General features: G+C 43.8%; 1 protein-coding gene across 1 annotated transcript in view; it reads right to left on the bottom strand.

The window, feature by feature from the left end:
* SOS1 (SOS Ras/Rac guanine nucleotide exchange factor 1) overlaps window positions 1-22,595 on the bottom strand; it is a 519,460-nt gene that overhangs the window by 408,552 nt on the left and 88,313 nt on the right. Inside the window, exon 2 of the mRNA XM_073627668.1 lies at window positions 13,334-13,459. Coding sequence (XP_073483769.1) covers window positions 13,334-13,459 — 126 coding nt within the window. The remainder of the gene's footprint in view (window positions 1-13,333; window positions 13,460-22,595) is intronic.

Raw genomic sequence — 22,595 nt, 5'->3', positions numbered from 1 at the left:
TGACATACACCAATTGCTGCCACCGCAGGCTGAGTCACTGAACCTGCCAAAGAAAATGCGTTTTTTAAGAGAATTCCAACCTCTTATCCGTTGGATCCCTAAGCATTTGAGCATTGTCTACCGGACAAGTCAACTTTTATTCACAGAGAATATAGCAGCGTCAATCGCTGGTATCTCCCATTTTTTGGTAAATTTTTCCTCCATAGGATAAAGTGTTGAAAACTTTTTAGGAGGAAAAAAATGCTTATCTGGGTGATCCCACTCAGAATACATAAGCTTTTCGAGCAATGAATGGACAGGAAAGGCATGCACAGCTTGAGGAGGCTTTAGCGAACCCAAACAAGAAGTGGGCTTATCAACCGACTCAGTTAAGGGTAGCATAAATGTGGAGTGAACCAATTCAGTAAGAGAATGTACCATCAATCTTTCAGATTGTGAAGCTGATCCCTCCGCATTTAACCTCTCAGAAGAGGAGTCATCAGCCTCACCACGGTCCCCTAAGGGAAATTCATCTCCTTCCGCCCCCAGTTCCTCTGTTTGAGGGTCCTGGGATATGGAAGGGGACCCATCGCATTTTGTCCCACTTTGGGAGAATGCGATTAAAGCCGCTAACCTTTCTTCCAAACCTATCATGGCTGAGGAAAAAACTTCTTCAGTAATATAGACAGGGGCTGCAGTGTTAGAAACAGTTGCAACATTTGACGGCCCCGATGGCTCACTCTGACCACCACCCCAGAACTCTCAGGGCAGGGTGCCATTGTAGAGATGAGTTTAGGCTTTTTAGAGCTTGAGGGAGACTCTTTTGGGGTATTTCTACCTCCCCTTCTGACCATAGCCCGATGCACAAATGCAGAGGTACTACCAGAAGAATTTGCACCCACTGCTTGAGTAAACAGTCCAGCAACTGCCGCTGCAATTAATGTTCAGCCTGATGCTTCAGTAAATGTGCCAAGGGAATGCATGTGTCACCACTTACATGCCCCCTTCTGCTCGTGTCCCTCCGTTAGTTGCAATCTGCCAAATGGAGCCTTTATATAATGCATTACCGTGCTGGACGTTGCCACACTATAACGCCACAGGAGTGTTTTCCCGCATGAGCGCAGGCTTCCAATCTGACTGGGATTGGCGTGTGTGGGGGAGGGGGGCGAGGAGGAGATGAGAAGACAGACCGCCGTACAGAGGCGGTGGACGAATGGAGCGGCATCGGCCGATCGTTCTGGGCTTCCCCCTACTTTCCTGTGGGAGAGGGGGAAAGCTTCTGCCCAGGTGGGGGCGTTTTTAGAAAAAAATGCCACCCAACATCTTACCAGAGGCCTGGGACTGCTTCACCGAAGGGAGCCTGCAGCTTCTGCAGACAGAGTGATCTATGGAAAGCATGACAAGGTACGAGCTCTATACAGCCCCCAGTGGTGACTTAGGCATGACAACATTTACTTTTTTAAAAGGAGACAGTCCATAAGAAAATTAAAAATTCCTTAGGAATCTCCACTTACCTTTCCTGCCGCAGGGATACTGTGGTAAAACCAACAGACCCAATCTTCAACCATCACAGTGGGTTCCGTTAAAAAACCTTCAGGGACCATGGCCCCTTTTTATCAGGGGATCCACACCCCTGGACCCGTAAAGCACCCCACCAGGAAAACTTTATGGCTGAAAAAACCAAAAGCACTGGATGCCGGGGACCAGCTCTCTAAAAAGAGAAGCGTTACGGGCTAAACCTCATTTCTTCCGCCACGAGGCACCATTCAATTCGGCCTAAAAAGACACTTTGAAAGGATCCAGTTGCATAACCTGCCCCAGCAAGGAATATTCCAGTGGAGTTCAGCAGAGCACATCTTTACTCGTGACCAACACCTAAGACACTGACGAAAAAACTGATGTACTCCCAGTAGTGGGAGGGGTTATATAGGGAGTGGACTTCCTGTCTTAGGGTGTGCCAGTGTCCATCACCTAAAGGTGGCCTATAACCCACATAGCAACTACTATGGCTCTGGGTCCTGTGATGTATGTAAAGAAATATATTCCCATGGGCCAATAATTTTAAAAAGCTAAAAGAAAAACAAATTAAAGCACACTCCACTAGGGCTGTTAGTGCTTCATGGGCAGTGCATCACCAAGCCTCCATGGCTCAAATCTGCAAGGCCGCAACTTGGCCTTCTGTCCATACATTTACCAGATTCTATCAGGTGGATGTAAAAAGTCATGAGGATATCACCTTTGGGCGCAGTGTGCTGCAGGCAGCAGTACAAGTCCTCTGGTCTCATGGTGCCCTACTTTTGTTGTCTCCCTCCCTCAGTTGGCATTGCTCTGGGACATCCCACATAGTAACTACTATGGCTCTGTGTCCCATGACGTACAAAAATGAAAATAGGATTTTTATAACAGCTTACCTGTAAAATCCTTTTCTTGGAGTACATCACAGGATACAGAGGTCCCTCCCCTCTTTTAATACATGTATATTGCTTTTCTACAAAAACTGAGGTACTCCCAGTAGAGGGAGGGGTTATATAGGGAGTGGACTTCCTGTCTTAGGGCCAGTGTCCATCACCTAAAAGGTGGCCTATAACCCACATAGTAACTACTATGGCTCTGTGTCCCATGATGTACGATAAAGAAATATATTCCCATGGGCAAATAATTTTAAAAGGCTGAATGAAAAACCTATCAGACTCATATACAAAGTTTAAAAAGCTATAAAATGATTAAGAAAGGGGCATTCAAAAAATACAATAGTGAAAGAACACTAATCAAGGCTACAAAAATTCATGACAAGTTGCAAAAGTGAGTAGGGCAAAAAGCCAAAAATTCTTGAAATATACAATGCAGTAATACTACAAAGTTGGGTGTGAACACGTAGACCCTTTACAAGATCATTTCGAGTTGGTGACTGGCGACAAAGAGAAGGCAAATTTATTACATACCTTCTTCAGCTCTGTGTATACAAAGGAAAAATGGGAAATCTCAAATCTATAAAGAGGATACCATTGATATAGCCCCAAAAGAAACCTAATGGCTTAAAATGTATATGGTCCAGAAACATTTAGACAAAATAAAGGTGGATAAAGCACCCGGACCAGATGGTTTACACCCATTTGTTCTCAAAGAGTTGAACGCTGTTATTTCAAAGCCATTGTTTCCAATTTTTAGAGGCTCTTTGTTGACTGGCTCGTTACCACTAGACTGGCGCAAGGCCAATGCGGTGCCTATATTTAAAAGGGGATCAAAGTCTTTACCAAGTAACTAAAGACCACATACAGTTTTTGCTAGAAAACAATATTTGAAGCAATGAATTAATGAAAGAACAAATTTGTCAAACAAATCTGATTTCCTTTTCTGGAGTAGTAGGAAATAACTTAGATAAAAGAGTGGCTTGTGTATAGCGTATACTTGGACTTGCAAAAGTGTTTGATACAGTTCCCCACACAAAGCTAATTTATAAATTAAAGTCTACAGGCTTAAAAATTTCAGTTTGTGAATGGATGCAAAACTAGCTAAAAGATTGTATTCAGAGAGAATAGTGATTAATGATTCAAATACTGAATGGTCTAAGGTAGGGATATGCAATTAGCGGACCTCCAGCTGTTAAAGAACTCCATAGCAGACTTTGACAGCCACAAGCATGACACCCAGAGGCAGAGGCATGATGGGACTTGTAGTTTTGCAACATCTGGAGGTCCGCTAATGGCATATCCCTGGTCTAAGGTGATCAGTGGTGTACCCCAAGGTTCAGGGTTGGGACCCTTACATTTTAACATATTTATAAATTATATTATTAAATATAAAGTCTGGGATTAAAAAATTGACCATTTCTGTGTTTGCAGAGGACACCAAGCTATGCACTGGAATAACATTCCTACAGAATGTCTCCAACTTACTTGACCTTAATGCACTTAGGGGTTAAAAACATTAATATATCACACACCATTGTCCCTTGTAAGGTCCATAGAACAGGACAAAGAGGGAAAGAGGGAACCCATTTGTCTGATTGGAGCTGTAGCCTTGTGGTATATACTCTAATGGCTCTCACTACATCCAGACAATGTAGAGATTTTCTTAGGATTCTTGAGAGCAAGCCATAAGGATGGGAGAATAATGTCCTTGTTGAGGTGGAATGCTGAGACCGCTTTAAGAAGAAAGAATGGCTTTGGACGCAAGACAAGCTTGTCATTGTGAAGAATGAGAAAAAGCTCTCTACAGGAAAGGGCTATTGATTCAGAAACATGTCAGAGAGATGTGTCAGTGACCAAAAGGGCTACTTTGCATGAGAAATCTTCTGGAAGGATATCCCCAATAGGTTCAAAAGGTGGTTTCTGCAGGGTAACGAGAACCAATTTGAGACCCTAAGGAAGCACAAGGCAAGATTAAAGCGGTTGCAAAGCCACTGTGTTTTATTCCTAGAATCTACTGTGTTAGATTAAGTTATGTGCCCCAGTGTATGTGCTTTACAAAAAATATGCAGCTTTACACCTTACTTCAGAGCGCCACTCGACTCACGTGACTGCCTGTTGCTGTCCTCCCCTGATCTGATAGCTACAGTGGGAGGGGCTGAGAATCCCCCACTGATGTCAGCCAAGAGGAGGGGAGGGGAGGAGAGGAGGAAAGGGGCAGGCGGTCACGTGAGCGACAAGCGGCACTGTGAAATAAGGTACTAAGCTGCAATTTTTTTTTTAAAGCACGTACACTGGAGCACATAACTTAATCTAACAGTGAATTCTAGGAATAAGACACCGTTATTTTAGCAGCAGGGAGGGAGGGACAGGGAACAGATTGGCACAGACTAGCTGACAGGCAGGGTGGGTGGGGGAAAGGGGGAGAAAAAGGAGAGACAGTGGGATGACGGAAGCACGTAAACTGCCCACGGGATCATGGATCAGCAGCCACGATAAACGTGGTCAATTTACAGGGGGGGCGGGAAGCACCAGGCAGGATCAACCAGATATTTTAGATTATACAAAAAAAGGACAAATTACACAGTACAGTGCTTGTGCTGTGTAAGTTATGCTTTAAGGGTACAGGATCAATTTTCAGGGTTTAATACAAGATACAACAACTTGAAGAAAGTATTTTTTTTACAAGGGAGAGCCAAGTCAGAGGCCTTGGAAAAAGAATAGATAAGACCAAAACCTAGCCCTTAAGAGTACCTCAAGCCGAGTTCCACCCAAAAGTGGAACTTCCGCTCATTTGCCTACTCCCCCCCTCTGGTGCCACATTTGGCACCTTTTTTGAGGGGGGGGGAATGGATACGTCTTTGACAGGTATCTTGTCCCCACTTCCAGGAGACTGGGCCATAGCGCATTATATCAGCAGCACGGCTCCTTCCTCCTCCTCCTTCCCCCACCAGTGGGCCAGTAGTAGAGCGCAGCGGTGCTTCATGCATGTACAGTAGAGACCCAGCGTGAAATTGTAATGCTTCACTAACGAGTTCCCTTACAGGCAATGGCGTCAGCAGCACCCACCAGCTGACAGAAACATCAGCTACGGTGTCAACATCACTGCTGTCAACACTGTCACTACTGTCAACATCGGACTCCAGGACAGGTAAGTGTCCTTTTATTAAAAGTCAGCAGCTGCAGCATGTGTAGCTGCTGGCTTTTAATTTTTGCAGGGGTAAGCAGACATCCGCTTAAGGCCAAATTATGGTCAAGACCTGACTGTAGAAAGGCCAGAATTCGAGGTACAGAGTAATCTCTGGTATTGAAGTGCCTGTGTTCAAGATTTCCAGGTACAATAATATATATTCCTAAAAGAGGCACTTCTTGTTTTTAGCAAGGTAGTAATTACAGACTCAGAGACTTAACACCTAGGTTTCAACAGCCATTCCATTCAGAGGACTTAGAAGCAGCATAGAATAGATGGACCTGGGATAGCAGATCTGTTCTGCTAGGAAGAGGCTAGGGATCGTATGCTAGAAATCTCAGTACGTCTGTGTACCAGGTTTTTCTGGGCCAGTTTTGTGCAATTAGAATCAGTGTTTTCCTACCGTGCTCTATCTCCTTGAGCAAACACAGGATTGGACTGGAGGAAAGGTGTAAATTAGCCTGAAACGAGACCAGGGGATTATCAAGGCATCTGAAGCTAGAGGATCCAAGGTTCCAGCAACAAACAAAAGCATTTTGTTATTTATTCTGAAGACTAGGATGTCTACAACCAGAATCCCCAATTTTTGGCATATTAGATTGAAGACATCTGGATGAAGGGCCCATTCACCTTGATCTAGATGATGGTAGCTGAGATAATCCACTTTCCAGTTGTCCACTCCTGGAATGTGGACTCCAGAGATCATTGGACTGTGAGCAGCTGTGAACAGATGATCTGGTTTTCATCCATTAAGGCAGCCAGTCTCCTGGTGCCCCCTTGATGGTTAATGTAGGGAACTGCTGTGGCATTGTCTGACTACACCTTGATTGGGTGCCCCTTCAAAAAGTGGGAAAAGTGTTGCAGGGCCAACCTGACTACTTTGAGCTCCAAGATGTCTGTTGTGATCAATTTTCAGAGATAGGGAAGGAAGGACTTCCCTACTGTTAGGGAGTACCTTGTTTGGCTGGTCAGGTGCACTGGGAAATTGAAAGAAGAAACCTGCTTGTTGCAGGCCACCAAGATATTTTGTTGGAGAGTTCTTAAATGGAATCGGCAAATGGTACGGCTTTTAAAGGAAGCTTCCATTTGGTCTAGAACTCTCGTGGAGAGTGTCAATGTGGATTGTCACTTGGAACTCAAGAATCGAGCATGTACGCTTACAGAAAATACTTTTTTTTCTGTTTTCTTGCGGAAAGACTTTTGCTTAGGATGTATCCAGGACCAGATCCAAGTATTCCTTCCAGGTGAAGAGAAGGCTGTAAAAAAGAAGATTGGCTGAAACTGATTACCAAGACAAAAGCCTGGAGCATCTTCAGTGTCTTGTGCACATTATCCGATAGCTGCAAGGGAGAGGAGCCCTTCAGAATTAAGTTATCTAGATAGCCAGTGACTTGGATGCCCTGAGTTCTGAGCAGGTCACGCAGAGGTGCCAAGACCTTTGCAAACATTCTGGGAACAAAGGATAGGCCAAAGCACAGTGCAACAAACTAGAAGTAGTTGTCTGCAAAAGCGAAGCGCAGTAAACACTGAGGCAAGGTAAATGGGTACCATGTAGATAGCATATGTAAATATCCAAGATGCCTATGTATTCTCCTCATCTCTGAGAGCCAATGACTGACTTTGTAGATTCTATGCGGATTTATGGAATTTGAAGGAATTTGTTGAGGGACTTTAAGCCCAGAATAGGACAAATACCTGAGTTGAGTAGAAACCTCTCAACCTGTCTTCTGGTGGTACTGGCGCAACGATCGCCTGGGTCAAGAGGTGGTTTAGGGCATTTTACAAATCTGTACTTGGCTAGTTTTGGTTGATTTGAAAAAGGAAAGCAGTGAGGTGGTAGAGTATTAACCCCTATTTTGTACCCTCTTGAAACCACCAATTGAACCCACGGGTCTGGGATGTCTGTGGCCCAAAACGAGACATACTGTAACAGACAACACCCCACACTCTTAAAGGTGAGGGCACCCCTTCATTTTTAAGAGGGCATTGGGAAAGGCTTGGTAGCTGTGGTGGATCAAATCTAGTGCGAAGGGCTGAACTGTGTTTTGGAGAGCTGAATAAGATAGTTTTGGGACCATTCGCTGTAGAAGTAAAACCTTCCCATCAGCGAGGTCTATAGATAAATTGGTTAAGTGCTGACATGTGTCCCCCACGGCTTGGTGACTGTGGGGGACACGCACACACAGCTCTTCACTTTTGAAGATCAATGAAAATCCTGCAAATTAAGGGAGTCTCTTGGGGACCCCCAAGTCACCAGAACTAGTGTCTCCGTTGGAAAGTTTTCCCTCTATTATTTTTCTGGGGACAACCCAAAATTCTGTATTTTAATTTACTTTCACTTTCAATGAGAATAGTAAACAGGACAAGTAGAGGGGTTGAATCTCCCTCGGGGACACAGACAGCATTAAAAACTAACAAGTGTTTGAACTCTCCAATAATACAATACTATATTCTTCAAGGGGTGATGTTTTCAGCCTGTCCCACTGCATTGTGAAATTTGCCAGTTGGGAACGCAAATTTTCTGATGTTGCTCTCTCATCACATCTAACTAATTGTTTGCTGAGTTCTTCCATTGCTGGTGCTTGAAGTCCAGATTTTTTTTAGATCAGAAAAGCTTTTTGGGCTCCAAGCAAGCTAAGTCAGCATAGAGAGTCCCATAGGAGAGAAAGCAGCGATTCATATTCTCTGTGACCGTATGCAAGATTACATTGTGCGCATGTATTTTATAAGTTGCAATAGCATCACACACTGCTACATTGTTGTCAGTCTCATCTGCCATTCAATTTCTTTTTCTTATTCTTTTTTGAGGCAATCTGGTCTGTACTTCTAGGTGGTAACTTTCTTCTTCTTGAATCTTGTCATTTGCCCACTTAAACTTATCAGCAGTCATTTGTATGGAATCAAAATCTCTGGTAATAGTTTTTCATATGTTCCCTGTACCATTTGAATAGCTTTTCAGATAACATAATGAGTTGTTTGCATATATTTGGACAATGGTGTTGTCAATTCAAATATTCTCTGAAAAATTTGATCTGCGAGAATGGTTTCATATTTGAGCAAGGATCCTGCATAAGATTTTGCTCTAACACGCATCTCAGGTTTTGAAAATTCCCCAAATGCTTTTCTTAAAGTGGTTGTAAATCCTTTTCTTACTTTTTACCTATAGGTAAGCCTAGAACAAGGCTTACCTATAGGTAGTGGAAATATCTCCTAAACGTGCACCGTTTAGGAGATATTTCACTTGTAGTGTGCCGATGTAGTCATCGGCGCATGCGATGTGAAGAAATGGACCACTGTGCCGTTTCTTCCCCCAGTGTGTGCCGTGACTGACGGGGAGTGAAGTCATGCGGCTCTGGCCAGTCACATTCCAGCTAGACTGCAATTTCAACACCCCTTGTAATAGCATGGGCTGTGACAGGTCCTCTTTATGGAGAGATCTGGGGTCTGTTAGAGTTTAATCGGTTGCTTCACTGGCCGTTAACCAGGTAAACAAAGAACAGAAACTGGAAGTGACGAAATCCATGTTGCTTCCTGTTTCTGTTGTCACACAGTGAGAGGAACAACATCCGTTCCTCTCACTGTGTGCCTAGAGCTGGATGCAGCCGGCTGCATCTTTACCGGGTTCCCCGAACACACAGGAGAACCTGGTAAAGATGGCAGTGGGAGGGGGGTGGGACCCCCTTCTTTTGCCTGTAAAAGTAATCCAGTGGCTTGTTAGCCCCCCGGATTACTCTTTACCTTGTGAATGATATCTCCATCATTGCTGCATTTATCACCCTTCCAATTCGAGGATACTTGTAAATGTACGGCGGATGGGAAGTAGTTCTAAAGCCTCAACTTTTTTTACCACAATGCATTCTATGCATCAAGGTAAAAAACCTTCTGTGTCACAGATTCACCCCCTCATACTTACCTGAACCCCATCGTGATCCAGCGCTATGCATGAGAGCTGCGGCTCTCCTGGCTTTGTACCTCCTCCCTGGGCAGAACGATAGCAGTGGGAGCCATTGGCTCTCGCGCCTGTCAATCAAATACAGTGAAGAGGGAGCAGGGGATGGGGCCAAGTCCTGCTGTCTGTGTCAATGAATGCAGCAGCGGGGCTCGGGAGCAAGCCCACACGAGTGCCCCCATGGGAATCGGTTTCCTATTGGGGGCACCAGCAAGAGAAAGGAGGAGCCCGGAGCACTGTCAGGGGATCCAAAAAGAGGAGGATTGGGACCAGTCTGTGCAAAACCATTATACAGATCCGGCAAGTATGACATGTGTGTTATTTAAAAATATAAATCCTTTCCAACTACTTTAAAAATGCAGGTGGAGAGAGTGGCACTTTATTATATATAGAAGAAAGAGCATTATTCAAGTACTTTTTGACCACTGGCACTTTGCAAAAGGAGACTTTCTGTACAACTTTGATTATTTAAGTTTTTTCACGGACTACCAGATTTTGTGTATGTACACACACACACACACACACACACACACACACACACACACACACACACACACACTTTATATATAAATTATGTCATATTTAGTACTGGCTGGGTAAGTGCAGCTTTTTAAAAAATCATATATAAACTTTAAATGTAGGACACATTTTGGGTCCAAGAACTGTCTCGCTCTCACACAAGGTCTGATGCCATCACTTTACCTTCTGTTACCCTCTGTTCAGCATCACTCATTATCATCACATTGTGTGAGAGAAAGACAGTGACCAGTGTACAAAAATCATCTTGTTTGGCAAACAGGCAGTCTGGCATTCACTTTATCAGCGGTTAAGGCCCTGGTGTGTGCGGCTCCCGAGACACCTTTCCCGACATCAGGCTGAAGGGGGCTCCTCCAGCTCCTCCTCCTTCACGGTCAGCTGACACCTAATGTCCACCCCCTTGCTCTGAGGGCCTGAACTGAATAGGAGGCTGGACGACTGTAGAGAAGACAGGTGAGCGACGCCAGCCCAAGGAGCAGCCCAGCTGCCTTGGGAGTCTGGACCCGGCCAGAAGAACATGCAGCCCTCCTGGTGGAGCTGGCCGCGTAAGCGTCGTCGGCCCAAGCAGCAGTCCAGCTGCCTAGGGAGTCAAGACCCAGAAGGATATGTGGCCCACCGGGCAAACGCCCGGTGTGCCCTATGGCCAGCCCAGGCCTGGTCACCACCAATAAGGTCATGACTCAAACTGAAACCTAAATAGGTAAATCAAAAGGTAAGAACATCAACCTGTTTCGGTGGTGTGTTTGTTTAGGTGAATGACTAAAAATGTCTACAATGCCCAGAAACCACTTCTGAATAAATGTATTGTGACATTCTTTGTGTCACTTAAAGACCCTGTGCCTGGAACAGCGGGACTGTAAATCAAATACAGGATTGAACCCACTCTATCAGAGGATCAAAAAAAGTCTTGTAAAGCTGAGTCATATGAAACTTGCACTTCAGGGGAAAGCTGTGATTATTCTGAATCTTTATCAGAGATGGTAATAGGGGCCTTGAGCACACTTAGGGGTAGAAGTCCATTAAAGAATATGTAAACCCAACATTTCATATTCCTGATATGAGCCTGGTGTACTGTGTATTTGTATGAAAAAGTATCCTGCTGTCTTTGTATCACTTCCTTTGTGTGAATGGCCTGGTGTTCCTGCCATTCATTCTATGAATAGTGTAGGACCCACAGATAATGGGGTACTTTGACGCAGTAGTGGACTTAAGTACTATGTGGTCATATAGTGTGACCAAATCCCCATATTTTTTGCTTATTTGCTGAATATTTTTAGGTGTTTTAAATAGCCTTGCAGGATTTAAATGTCATTTTAGTATGTGTGCGCTGTAATCTTTTCCTCTGGTGTTCCTGCCAGTCCCTCTACTTTCCTATTAAAAAGTTACATAGTTACCTGTTAAAAAGCTGTGCTGGGAACTCTGTGTAGTCTCCAATGACACACCCCCCTCGCACAGCCTATCAGTGGGAAGATTAGTGTGATGCTGTTTCTCCTCCCCCACCTCTCTGTGCTGCTGAGAACAGAGGGTATGTGATCACTTATAAAAAGAGAGGGGAAAAGTATTTATCATTTTTTTTTATATCTATACACAAATGTTTTGCCTTTCATTTCTAGTTTAGCCTGAATGAGTTGCTTTACAAAGTGAGGGTTTACATACGCTTTAAGATCAGAAGTGTATTCTGTTGTGGAAGGTTCCACAGTGCATTTAGAAGTCGTGCAAGCGGATTAATACATCAGCTATGCACAAACCAACAGAAAAACTGTAATAGATATTTATTTTATTTATTTCAGGTACTTATATAGCGCCATCAATTTACGCAGCGCTTTACATATACATTATACATTCACATCAGTCCCTACCCTCAAGGAGCTTACAATCTAAGGTCCCTAACTCACATTCATACATACTAGGGGCAATTTAGACAGGACCCAATTAACCTACCAGCACGTCTTTGGAGTGTGGGAGGAAACTGGAGTACCCGGAGGAAACCCACGTAGGCACAGGGAGAACATGCAAACTTCAGGCAGGTAGTGTCGTGGTTGGGATTCTTACTATTAGCCGAAAGTGCTATCCACTACACCACTATGCCGCCCTGTATTAAAGTGGTTGTAATGCATGAAGGTAAAAAACCTTCAGTGCGCAGCTCCCCCCTCAGCCCCCCAATACTTACCTAAGCCCCTCAACCCAGTGATGTGCACGAGGCCCGAGGCACTCCCGGGTATCTCTCTCCTGATTGGCTGAGATGCAGAAGCAGGAGCCATTGGCTCCCTCTGCTGTCAATAACAGCCAGTGAGGTGGGAGCAGGGGCGGGGCTTTTAGACAGAGAGCTGGCGCAGGAGCGAGCATGCATGAGTGGCCCCACAGCAAGCAACTTGCTATAGGGGCACTCGGCAAGGGGGAGGGGTGCCGGGGGGGGGGGGGATTCGTGAAGAGGAGGATAGGGGCAAATCCGTTGCACAGAGCAGATAAGCATGACATTTGTCATTTTTTTTTTTAGTTATTATTATAAAAAATATTTCCTTTACAATCACTTTAAAGATCTTGTGGCCTTGAGGAGGACTCGGTATACCACTGTGGAGCTGTAGAAGACTCCATATGAGGATGTGCATAGAGTAATAGGGGTCCCATGGACTGTGCTGCAGGTATTGGTCCCTTCTGTGAAGTCACCACAGTCAACAATGTCGGACCTTGAACTGCAAAAACAATGAAGGTCTCCTCCACTGCAAGACAATGATAGCCTGTGTGGAAGAGCTGTGTTAATCTCAGAACTAGATAAAAAGAAATACAAGAGTGAAAGGTAGAGAAGATATAGATTCTGATGGATTATTTTTACCTGCAGGGAAACGCAGAAAAACATATTTTGTCTAAACTTTGTGTTAAACCTCTTTGGATAATAATTCTGTGTCTTTTTGGTACATAACACTGCCTGTGGATCTTTTCAAATCAAAACGTTTCTACATTCTCCATGCAGCCCGGGTCTCAGAAGGTATGTTTTTACATAAAGTAACATTTGAGACAGAATAGAATATGTGTCCACCATTGAATAAACTTTACTATGCTTACATCACAACAGATTTATAGCTGGTAGCAAAAATGCAGAAACTATGCTACATAAGCTAAAATAAAACAGTTCCAAATATTGTAGCTACAGAGCAAAAGGGAGCTTGATGGATTTTTTGGCTGAGCACAGTCTTTGGGAATGGAATAAAATGCAATACTTTTAAGTGGCATCTTTATGAGCATATAAATATCTAAACTATTTCTGAGTACCTCAACATCCAGGACACTGCGGGGCTGCGCCTGGCAGAGCATGCTTAGCAGTTGTAGAATTAACTCTTCGACATAATGGAGAGCATCTTCGGCTGATGAGAGGTTTGGATGGACCTGTACTTGAACCTGCAAAATTAACAAAATAAATAAGATTAATGCTATGGGAACACAATGACGCAATACACACAGCTGGCATGTTATGTCAGCCTTATGTTGTCACATAATGTAAATCACAGATTTAAGCTGCATGGATTCTAATAAAGTGGATGTCATGCAGCACTTAAAAATTCCATCACTAAACACCTCCAGTCTAGCCAATTTACATATATGGGTGGACGGAAGCAGCTCCAATGTGGGTGGGGTGGACCTACCTATACATCCTCTCGCATCAGCTGCATGTGCACGGTCTCAGGAGCATACAGCAGCAGGATCTGTGACTGTTGTGTCCAGATCAGGGTACAGGGACACTGATTTGCCCAGTACCATGTGTTTGATGTGACCAATCACAATAAATAATAGTAAACAATGGCTGTCATTCATGATGCCATTGTTTACTACTGTGATCTCTGTAAGTGGTCAAAGTGATCACATGGTACCAGGCCAATCACAGCTGCTCTGTACCATGGGATATCTGTGGAAAATCACAGCTATCACAGTAGTTGTCCTTGGCTGCATGAATAACCCAGTGCACAACGCATTGGTCGTTGGAATCCATTCAAAATTAACTGCACGCAGCTCACCAACACATGTAACGTACCATTACGGTAATGCATTCGTGTGAAAAGGCCCTAAAAACTCAACTTCAGGCTAACAGCTAATACACAAATGAATACAATTATGGGAGCACAGGTTGAGCTGTCTGGCAGGGCTGTATAAATGTCAGATCTGAAGGGACAGACGTGCAGGTAAACCTCACTAGAGACCTAGTTAGAACAGCTGGGATTAAGCAACACTTACAGGTCTTGTTCCTTCCTCCCCCAGCCTGTATTTAGACAGTGAAAGGCGGAGCAACAAACTAACGATCTATCAACATGTTCTTTGTCAGCACAGCATTGCAGTACAACTAACTGGCTTCTTGTGCTGCTTCCTTCTCTCCTCACCAGCTCTGCTGCACAGGAACTTGCAAGAAGCTGATATCAAGTCAAATTCAAATTCTTACATTGCGTGAACTTAAAAAAAACACGAAGGGAATCTACTAAAGCATGTTTGCATGGCAACCATCAGCTTCCAGCTTTCATTTTCAAAGCTCTACTGGACAACCTGAAGTTAGAAGTTGCTTGTTTACTATGCCCAGCTGCTCCAGTTTAAGTAAATCCCCCCATCCCCTGCATTTTGGTGGGAAACCATTATTTAAAAAAGTTTGCATAGTAATATCAATTACAGATTAAAAGGGGTTAGCATACAGGAAGGAGACTGGACTGCAGAAACTTGGTAAAACAATGTTCCACCAAGAAATACTGGAACGCTTGCCATAAAAATTATTTTTCAAAATGCATTAATAAAATATTTTTCCAAGCAAAACAACAATATTACAACTGCTTCAGGAACAAATACAAAAACTTGTTTCTTGTACAAGGAGATTAATTCAGTTTAACTACAAAACTTGTTTAATACCTTAAGTAATCTACAGAAGACACAGTCAAATTGTGCTCATAGCATTAAAAAAGTAAAATGTATTAAGGCTTTGTTTTCACATCACTGCATATGTGGTTTTTATGGTTACAACAGTCGTCTTACGGAAGGTCACAAGACCAAATTCGATTCCAAGAATGCTATTTTGCCATCTCGAAGGTTTGCTCAGTAACCCAAGAGGAACCTGCTTTAAAAGCATAATTTTTCAGGCTCATTACAATAAACTATTTAATGTTTTTGCAGACAATGACCTGAGACTCCTACACAAGTTGTAGGTCTGCATGTCCAATACAGCATTCCGAGATACAGAGCCGAGAGCAGGCAACTGAAAATGAAAATAAAGCTATTGCCACTGTGACTTGGATAAAAAATATAAAAAGGTACACAACATAGATATATTCTACCCTCCCTGCTGGAATATTATGTTTTTGAGAAGGCAGCAGGTTTGGAAACACATATTTTGCAGCAAGATTGCAGCAAGGAACCATTAAGAAAATGTTTAATGAACAGTGTGGGTTGCACTTTGATCATTTAGAAAGAGCCAGCGGCTGTTTTAAAGGATAAGTTCACCTTTCTATAAAAAAAAAAAAAATGCACAGTCCTGCAGACTGTCTGTATAGCGATCTACCTGTACCACGTACGGTTAGAAGGATACTGAATGACAGGAAGAATGAACAAACTACTAGAGCGCTCACCAGTGCCCTAATAGCTCATTTAGAACTACAAGCTGTTAGCTGCAAAGACTGTCGGTACTTGTAGTTCACAGAGCTCTGTGACTAAATGACACGGCCTTGTGGGAGTGGACCGCATGGTCATGTTCTGTTTAAATTGTGACAGCGGCTGCGGGCAGTAAATGTGCACAAAAGAGTTGTAGGACAGACTGTTTGGCCTGGTCCTGCTCACTAACAGTAAGTCGCTCTGTGAGTATATGCCTCAAAGGCTCAGCCCTGACAGAGTGTGGGCAGGCTTCACTGTACCAATGAGTTTGGCATGAGCTTTGCCATAAACTGCACAAACAACAGATTCGCTATGGTGTTACCTGGGACCTTCTTGCTGTGTGTTCTCTGTAGGCTGCACAGCCATTTTTCGCGGCCAATTTGTCAGGGCAATGTTAGCGCTTCAATCATCACGGCACCATGCTTGATATGGCGTCAGGGTGATTGAAGCACATTATTTCTATTATTACAGTGTAGTAATTAATGAAATAGTTCAACTCACCATAATGCAGAATCAGTGGGAGCCCTGAGCGTGTCACTTGCCACTGTCGCCTGCCACCAGAAGCAGCTAGTGACTTGCCACAAGCTGCATCTGGTGGCAGCTTGTGGCAAGTCACAAGCTGCATCTAGGGGCAGCTTGTGACTTGCCGCGTCGCCTGCCACCAGATGCGGAATGTCACTTGCCACGCTGCCTGCCACCAGATGCGGAATGTCACTTGCCACTCTGCCTGCCACCAGATGCGGAATGCCACGCTGCCTGCCACCAGATGCGGAATGTCACTTGCCACGCTGCCTGCCACCAGATGTGGAATGTCACTTGCCACGCTGCCTGCCACCAGATGCAGAATGTCACTTGCCATGCTGCCTGCCAGATGCAGAATGTCACTTGCCACGCTGCATGCCACCAGATGTGGATTGTCACTTGCCACGTCACCTGCCTTCAGATGCAGCTTGTCACCTGCCACCAGATGTGGATTGTCACTTGCCACGCTGCCTGCCACCAGATGTGAATTGTCACTGCATTGGTTTCAGCACTGGTCCATTTAGCACAGAGGCCTTTGTTGGGCCCGAGTGAAGGCAGAAGAACGGCGATGTGGGCCCACCGAACCTCAGACTTTGAAGGCTGACAGAACACAGGCTGTGAGGGCGGAATAGCAGTGATGCAGGGGTCGGAGAGAGATAATGTCATCTCTGCTGTGCAATGGTTTTGCAAAGAGCAGCCCGATCCTCCTCTTCTGGGGTCCCCCCTGGGTGCTTCTGGCTCCTCCTGCCTTCAGAGTGCCCCTACAGCAAGCGGCTTGCTATGGGGGTACTCCTGTGGGCTCAATTCCTAGCCACACTGTGTGCTTCTGTTAACACACACACAGTGCGGCTCTGCCCTGTCCCCTTTTCCCTCCTCACAGGTTGTGATTGACAGCAGCAGGAGCTAATGGCTCCCGCTGCAGCATTTAAGTCCTGTGAGGAAGACACAGGCACAGCACTAGATCGAGATAGGGATCAGGCAAGTATACAAGAGGGGGCATGGGGGAGCTGGTCACGGAAGGTTTTTTTTTACCTAGCGTAGTTTCACCCAGTTTAAAGTCAGCAGCTACATAAAGTGTAGCTGCTGACTTTTAATAATCAGACACTCACCTGTCCCATGGTCCAGCGATGAGGGCTCACGAAGCCCCACTCCTCTCCCCCTCTCCGAGGTGCCAACATTCTAACTGTGGGAGCCCGGCTGTGGCTTCACAGCCGGGCGTGAGCCTCGCTGCGGACGGTCGGGTAATCTTCTGGGACCTGTGACGTGTCCCAGAAGATTGCAGGGAGGGTGGAGAGGTGAACTTCCCTCTGGCGCCGCGGAGCCCGGGGAGGAAGTGGGAGCTGGTACCCATAAAAACTGGGTATCCGCCCCCCCCCCCCAAAATGACATGCCAAATTTTAAATGTGGCATGTCAGGGGGTCACCATCACTTAAAGCGGGAGTTTCATTTTTGGGTGGAACTATGCTTTAATGCATAGAATTCATTAAGATGCAAAAAACGCTGCCTTTGGAATCACTTTAAATCACTTCCTTCGCCTGCACAGGACTACATGAGGCTTTGCTCCTCATACATTCAAAAGTTTTCAGGGACTTACTGACATGTATGGATGGTGTACTGAGCTGTATGTGCTGCACTGTGTATAAATGACATGCAGGGCTTTTTTTCAGCTGGAACTTGGTGGAACGTCACCACCTCTAGCTCAGGCGCTCTACTCTCTGCTCACCACTATCACTTGTAAACACAGAAGTCCGGCTTCTGTGGGTACAAGTGAAAGCTTGTCTCCAAATGGCTCCCACAGATCTGATCTTCTGAGCTGCTCCCACTGAGTGCAGGATGGGGACAAGGGAGATGCACGTGCCCCTTTCTGTGTCCCTGCTGCAAATTTTCCTTCACTTTCTGTCTAGTGAATCTATTGCCACAGAAACATTAAAGTGGTTGTAAACCCTTTACTCCCACTTTTACCTACAGGTAAGCCTATAATAAGGCTTACCTGTAGGTTCCGCGAATATCTCCTAAACTTGCACCGTTTAGTAGAAATGTACTATATCCGCATGTGGCTCACTAGTGCCGTTTCCTCAGTAGCTGTGCCATCACCAGCAGCATCCGCGCGCATGTGTAGGAGCAATATCATCGAGGCTCGGGTCGCTGACAACGCTGGAGCCGCAAACCTGGAAGTAAGGTGTCCACGCTGTACTTGGCGGACCAACGCGGATCCGGGGCATGTTCTACCACCAGGGAAGGCTCCTCGCGCCGTACCGGCAAGACACAATAGCACTGCGGGAAGCATTCCCTCATCAACTGTGTTGTTGAAGGAATCGATCGGTTCTCTTTCCTTCCACCCATGGTAGAAGAAAGAACATTGAATCATTTATGGGCTGCCTTAATCATTTAATTTCACTTGTTTTATTTTAATATTGTATTTTTCATACAAGAGTGAGTATTTGAGCCTTTGATCATCAAGGTCATTCAAGTAAATGGTCAAGTACATTTACTAAAGTGTGTAGGCAAAGGACATGCCCCTGCCTTGTCCCTGCAACATAGACTATGACCATGATGCTCTCAGCCTCACGCTGCACAGCGGTTCTCTTCTACCAGCCAGATCTATTCCTTCCCTGTGGAATCCTACTGGCTCTCTCTCCAGCGACCCTCCACCCCCCCCCCCCCCCAAATCCTGTTTGTTTCCTACTTCAGTTTTATGATTTCTTCTAAGGTACTTTCTGGACCTTTCAAATTAAAGGTAACCCGAGCAATAAGTTGGATATATTTTTGTCACCTATACTTTACTTTGTAATGGTACCTCATAATGTACTGTTTTGCATATCTATAATATGCTATACATGACTACATCTTAAACTGTTCAAGAATAAATAAAAAAAAAAATAAAAAAAGTTTGCCTAGACTAATTCCAGAAGAGTTAAATTCGCTGCAGTTAAAGTCTGAATCAGAGTCCCTGGCCCTCCCAGATGACTTTAATGCTGGCCATACACGCACAGAATTTTGTCCGAAATTGGTCGTTTTCGGAAAGATCGTTCGACAATCATGCCATCAGTGGACCAACTTTACCAATGATTTCAACCGTGGGCCCGGCTAATGTCGATGGATCTGAAGCGAAAACATTTAACCTTTCAACTAAAGTTGTGGTGGAGATTTTGGGATTTCATATTTATAACAAGGAGCTTCAAGGGAACCATTGCAAGGATTCTCTACTTAAATTGCCATGCCCCACTGAATATATATGTATGTATGTATATGTTTTTACAGGGCTTTATATAATTTGTGATATCCTGATGAGATATGGGCTCAGAATTACAGGACTTATTTTTTCCTGTCTCGTGGGAACTATTGAATGTCTTCAGGTATTAATTGAATTACTGGTATACTTTTGTTTTGTAAAGAGCCTTTGCAGACGTGGAGGCTCCATCTCACCAGGGGCCGTTGACATGCTAATGCCGGAACTGGTTTGGCTGGGGATCAAAGGGGGTTGTTTATTAAATCATAGACCTGACATTTAGGAGACTTCAGCGGTAGCCAATCAGGATTCAATGCCACTTTGAACCAATGAGGTGATCCTGAGTTTTGATTGGTAGGAACGGGTCATTCTAACAGAAAAACCAAAGCCTAGGAATGCTAACTCTCTTCGGCTCACGGTCTAGATGAAAGATGGTCACTTAAGAGTTCTCTATGTACCCTGTATTATTTTATTTCTCTTTTCTTTTCTGTAACTTTTTCTATCGTAGGATTTTGCCTTAATATATTATTATTCTATTGATAGCATGTGTATGACCATTATAACAATATTTTGTATCATTGGTAACATCTTTGTTTTAAGGTTGTATCATTTATGTTATAGTTGCTAACCTCGGATTAATACAAGTTTCTTTTCTGTACAATAGTAAGTTTAAATAAACTAGATTGTTATCCTTTTTGCACAAGTATCATTCGTTCTTAATTTCACGGGTTATAGCTGCAACCGCATGGGTGGATTCATATATAGATAAAAGGTTTTAATCACTTATGTTATGTATCATTAACCATATAAGTGAGACAGGTAAACATAGCCTTGTCAAAGTGTATATGTGTATGTTGTAATCGAAACAATAAGAATATTCTGTCTTGTATAATTTATATATGTTTTTATTGTCATCCAATTGTAACAACGTTCGTGTAAACGCCTTTATTCTTAGTTTATTTATTAGTGGGCAATTTGCTTTCGACCGACGAATAATCGTTCAATCTGCAAATGGCCGAAATTCTGTGCATGTATGGCCAGCATTAGTATTCCCTGCTCACAAGCTGCCCTAATGAGGGTGGTCACAGAAATTGACACAGTTCCCCATAAATGTTTACTGTACAAAATAAGGTCCGTTGGCATGGACCATAGGGTGAGTACATGGATTGAAAACTGGCTACTACCCGCTAGAGTGGCAAAATATTCACCTAATACTTCAGCTCTTTGTTTTCGAGGATGCCCAGAAATAGGCACATATTTACACATATGGTGGACGTGCCCAGTAATCCAAACCTTCTGGAAGGAAGTCTTCGTGATTGCATCTAAAATATTTAAAAAAATAATACAACCAGATCCATATTTAACTTTACTTAATCTAAAACCGGAATGGTTAACACTCTCTCAATTCAAACTTATGATCCAACTAATAACGGCTGCAAAACAAACAGTGGCCAAGGCATGGAAATCTCCTACATTGGTACTAGCAGAAACAAGTCACAGAATGAATAATACAATGTCCCATGCTAAGATGGTAGCCATCGATCAAAATCAAATTCCAAAATTTGAAAAACTTTGGCATCCTTGGATAAAACAACAGTTCCTGTCAAACTTCAATGACTCTGTCCTGTTGCCATGGTAACAGATTAAATGACTTACAGAGACACCCATTCTAAGGCTTCAAAGAGAACTAAAAAGAATAATAAACTGACGAGCGGGACAACCTTGTGGACCATACCTCTACCTTTCAACCCTTTTTCTTCTTTCTCTTTCCTTTTCTCCACCTTACGATTAAAGCTCATTATCAGAATTTATTTGACCTATATACACTCTACTTGTAAACAATATGTATAGTAGGTATAAATCATTTAAATACCTACAAAAGTAACTAAGGAAATGATATATATCTTTAATTTAGGTTTACGTGAACCCAATGTTTAATATTTGAAATTTCATGATATTTACCTATATAAACCCTACTGTAAAACAATGAGCTTACTTTATAGATCCTTGTAAACTTACTTTATGTATCTTTATAACATTGTATACTCAATAAACTTCTTTTGACAAGGAGAAAACTGGCTACAAGGGCGAGTTCAGAGGGTGGTGATAAATGGGGAGTACTCAGAATGGTCAGAGGTGGGTAGTGGGGTTCCCCAGGATTCTGTGCTGGGACCAATCCTATTTAATTTGTTTATAAATGACCTGGAGGATGGGATAAACAGTTCAATCTCTGTATTTGCAGACGATACTAAGTTAAGCAGGGCAATAACTTCTCCGCAGGATGTGGAAACCTTGCAAAAAGACCTGAACAAATTAATGGGGTGGGCGACTACATGGCAAATGAGGTTCAATGTAGAAAAATGTAAAATAATGCATTTGGGTGGCAAAAATATGAATGCAATCTATACACTGGGGGGAGAACCTCTGGGGGAATCTAGGATGGAAAAGGACCTGGGGGTCCTAGTAGATGATAGGCTCAGCAATGGCATACAATGCCAAGCTGCTGCTAATAAAGCAAACAGAATATTGGCATGCATTAAAAGGGGGATCAACTCCAGAGATAAAACGATAATTCTCCCGCTCTACAAGACTCTGGTCCGGCCGCACCTGGAGTATGCTGTCCAGTTCTGGGCACCAGTCCTCAGGAGGGATGTACTGGAAATGGAGCGAGTACAAAGAAGGGCAACAAAGCTAATAAAGGGTCTGGAGGATCTTAGTTATGAGGAAAGGTTGTGAGCGCTGAACTTATTCTCTCTGGAGAAGAGACGCTTGAGAGGGGATATGATTTCAATTTACAAATACTGTACTGGTGACCCCACAATAGGGATAAAACTTTTTCGCAGAAGAGAGTTTAATAAGACTCCTGGCCACTCATTACAATTAGAAGAAAAGAGGTTTAACCTTAAACTACGTAGAGGGTTCTTTACTGTAAGAGCAGCAAGGATGTGGAATTCCCTTCCACAGGCGGTGGTCTCAGCGGGGAGCATTGATAGCTTCAAGAAACGATTAGATAATCACCTGAATGACCGCAACATACAGGGATATGTAATGTAATACTGACACATAATCACACACATAGGTTGGACTTGATGGACTTGTGTCTTTTTTCAACCTCACCTACTATGTAACTATGAAGAATGACAAACAATGAAAGGGTCTGAG

The sequence above is a fragment of the Aquarana catesbeiana genome, linkage group LG04 (assembly GCF_042186555.1).
Source record: "Aquarana catesbeiana isolate 2022-GZ linkage group LG04, ASM4218655v1, whole genome shotgun sequence".
Classification (NCBI taxonomy): domain Eukaryota; kingdom Metazoa; phylum Chordata; class Amphibia; order Anura; family Ranidae; genus Aquarana; species Aquarana catesbeiana.
The sequence above is the reverse complement of the archived record's forward strand: the minus strand, read 5'-3'. Positions and strand labels throughout refer to the sequence as shown.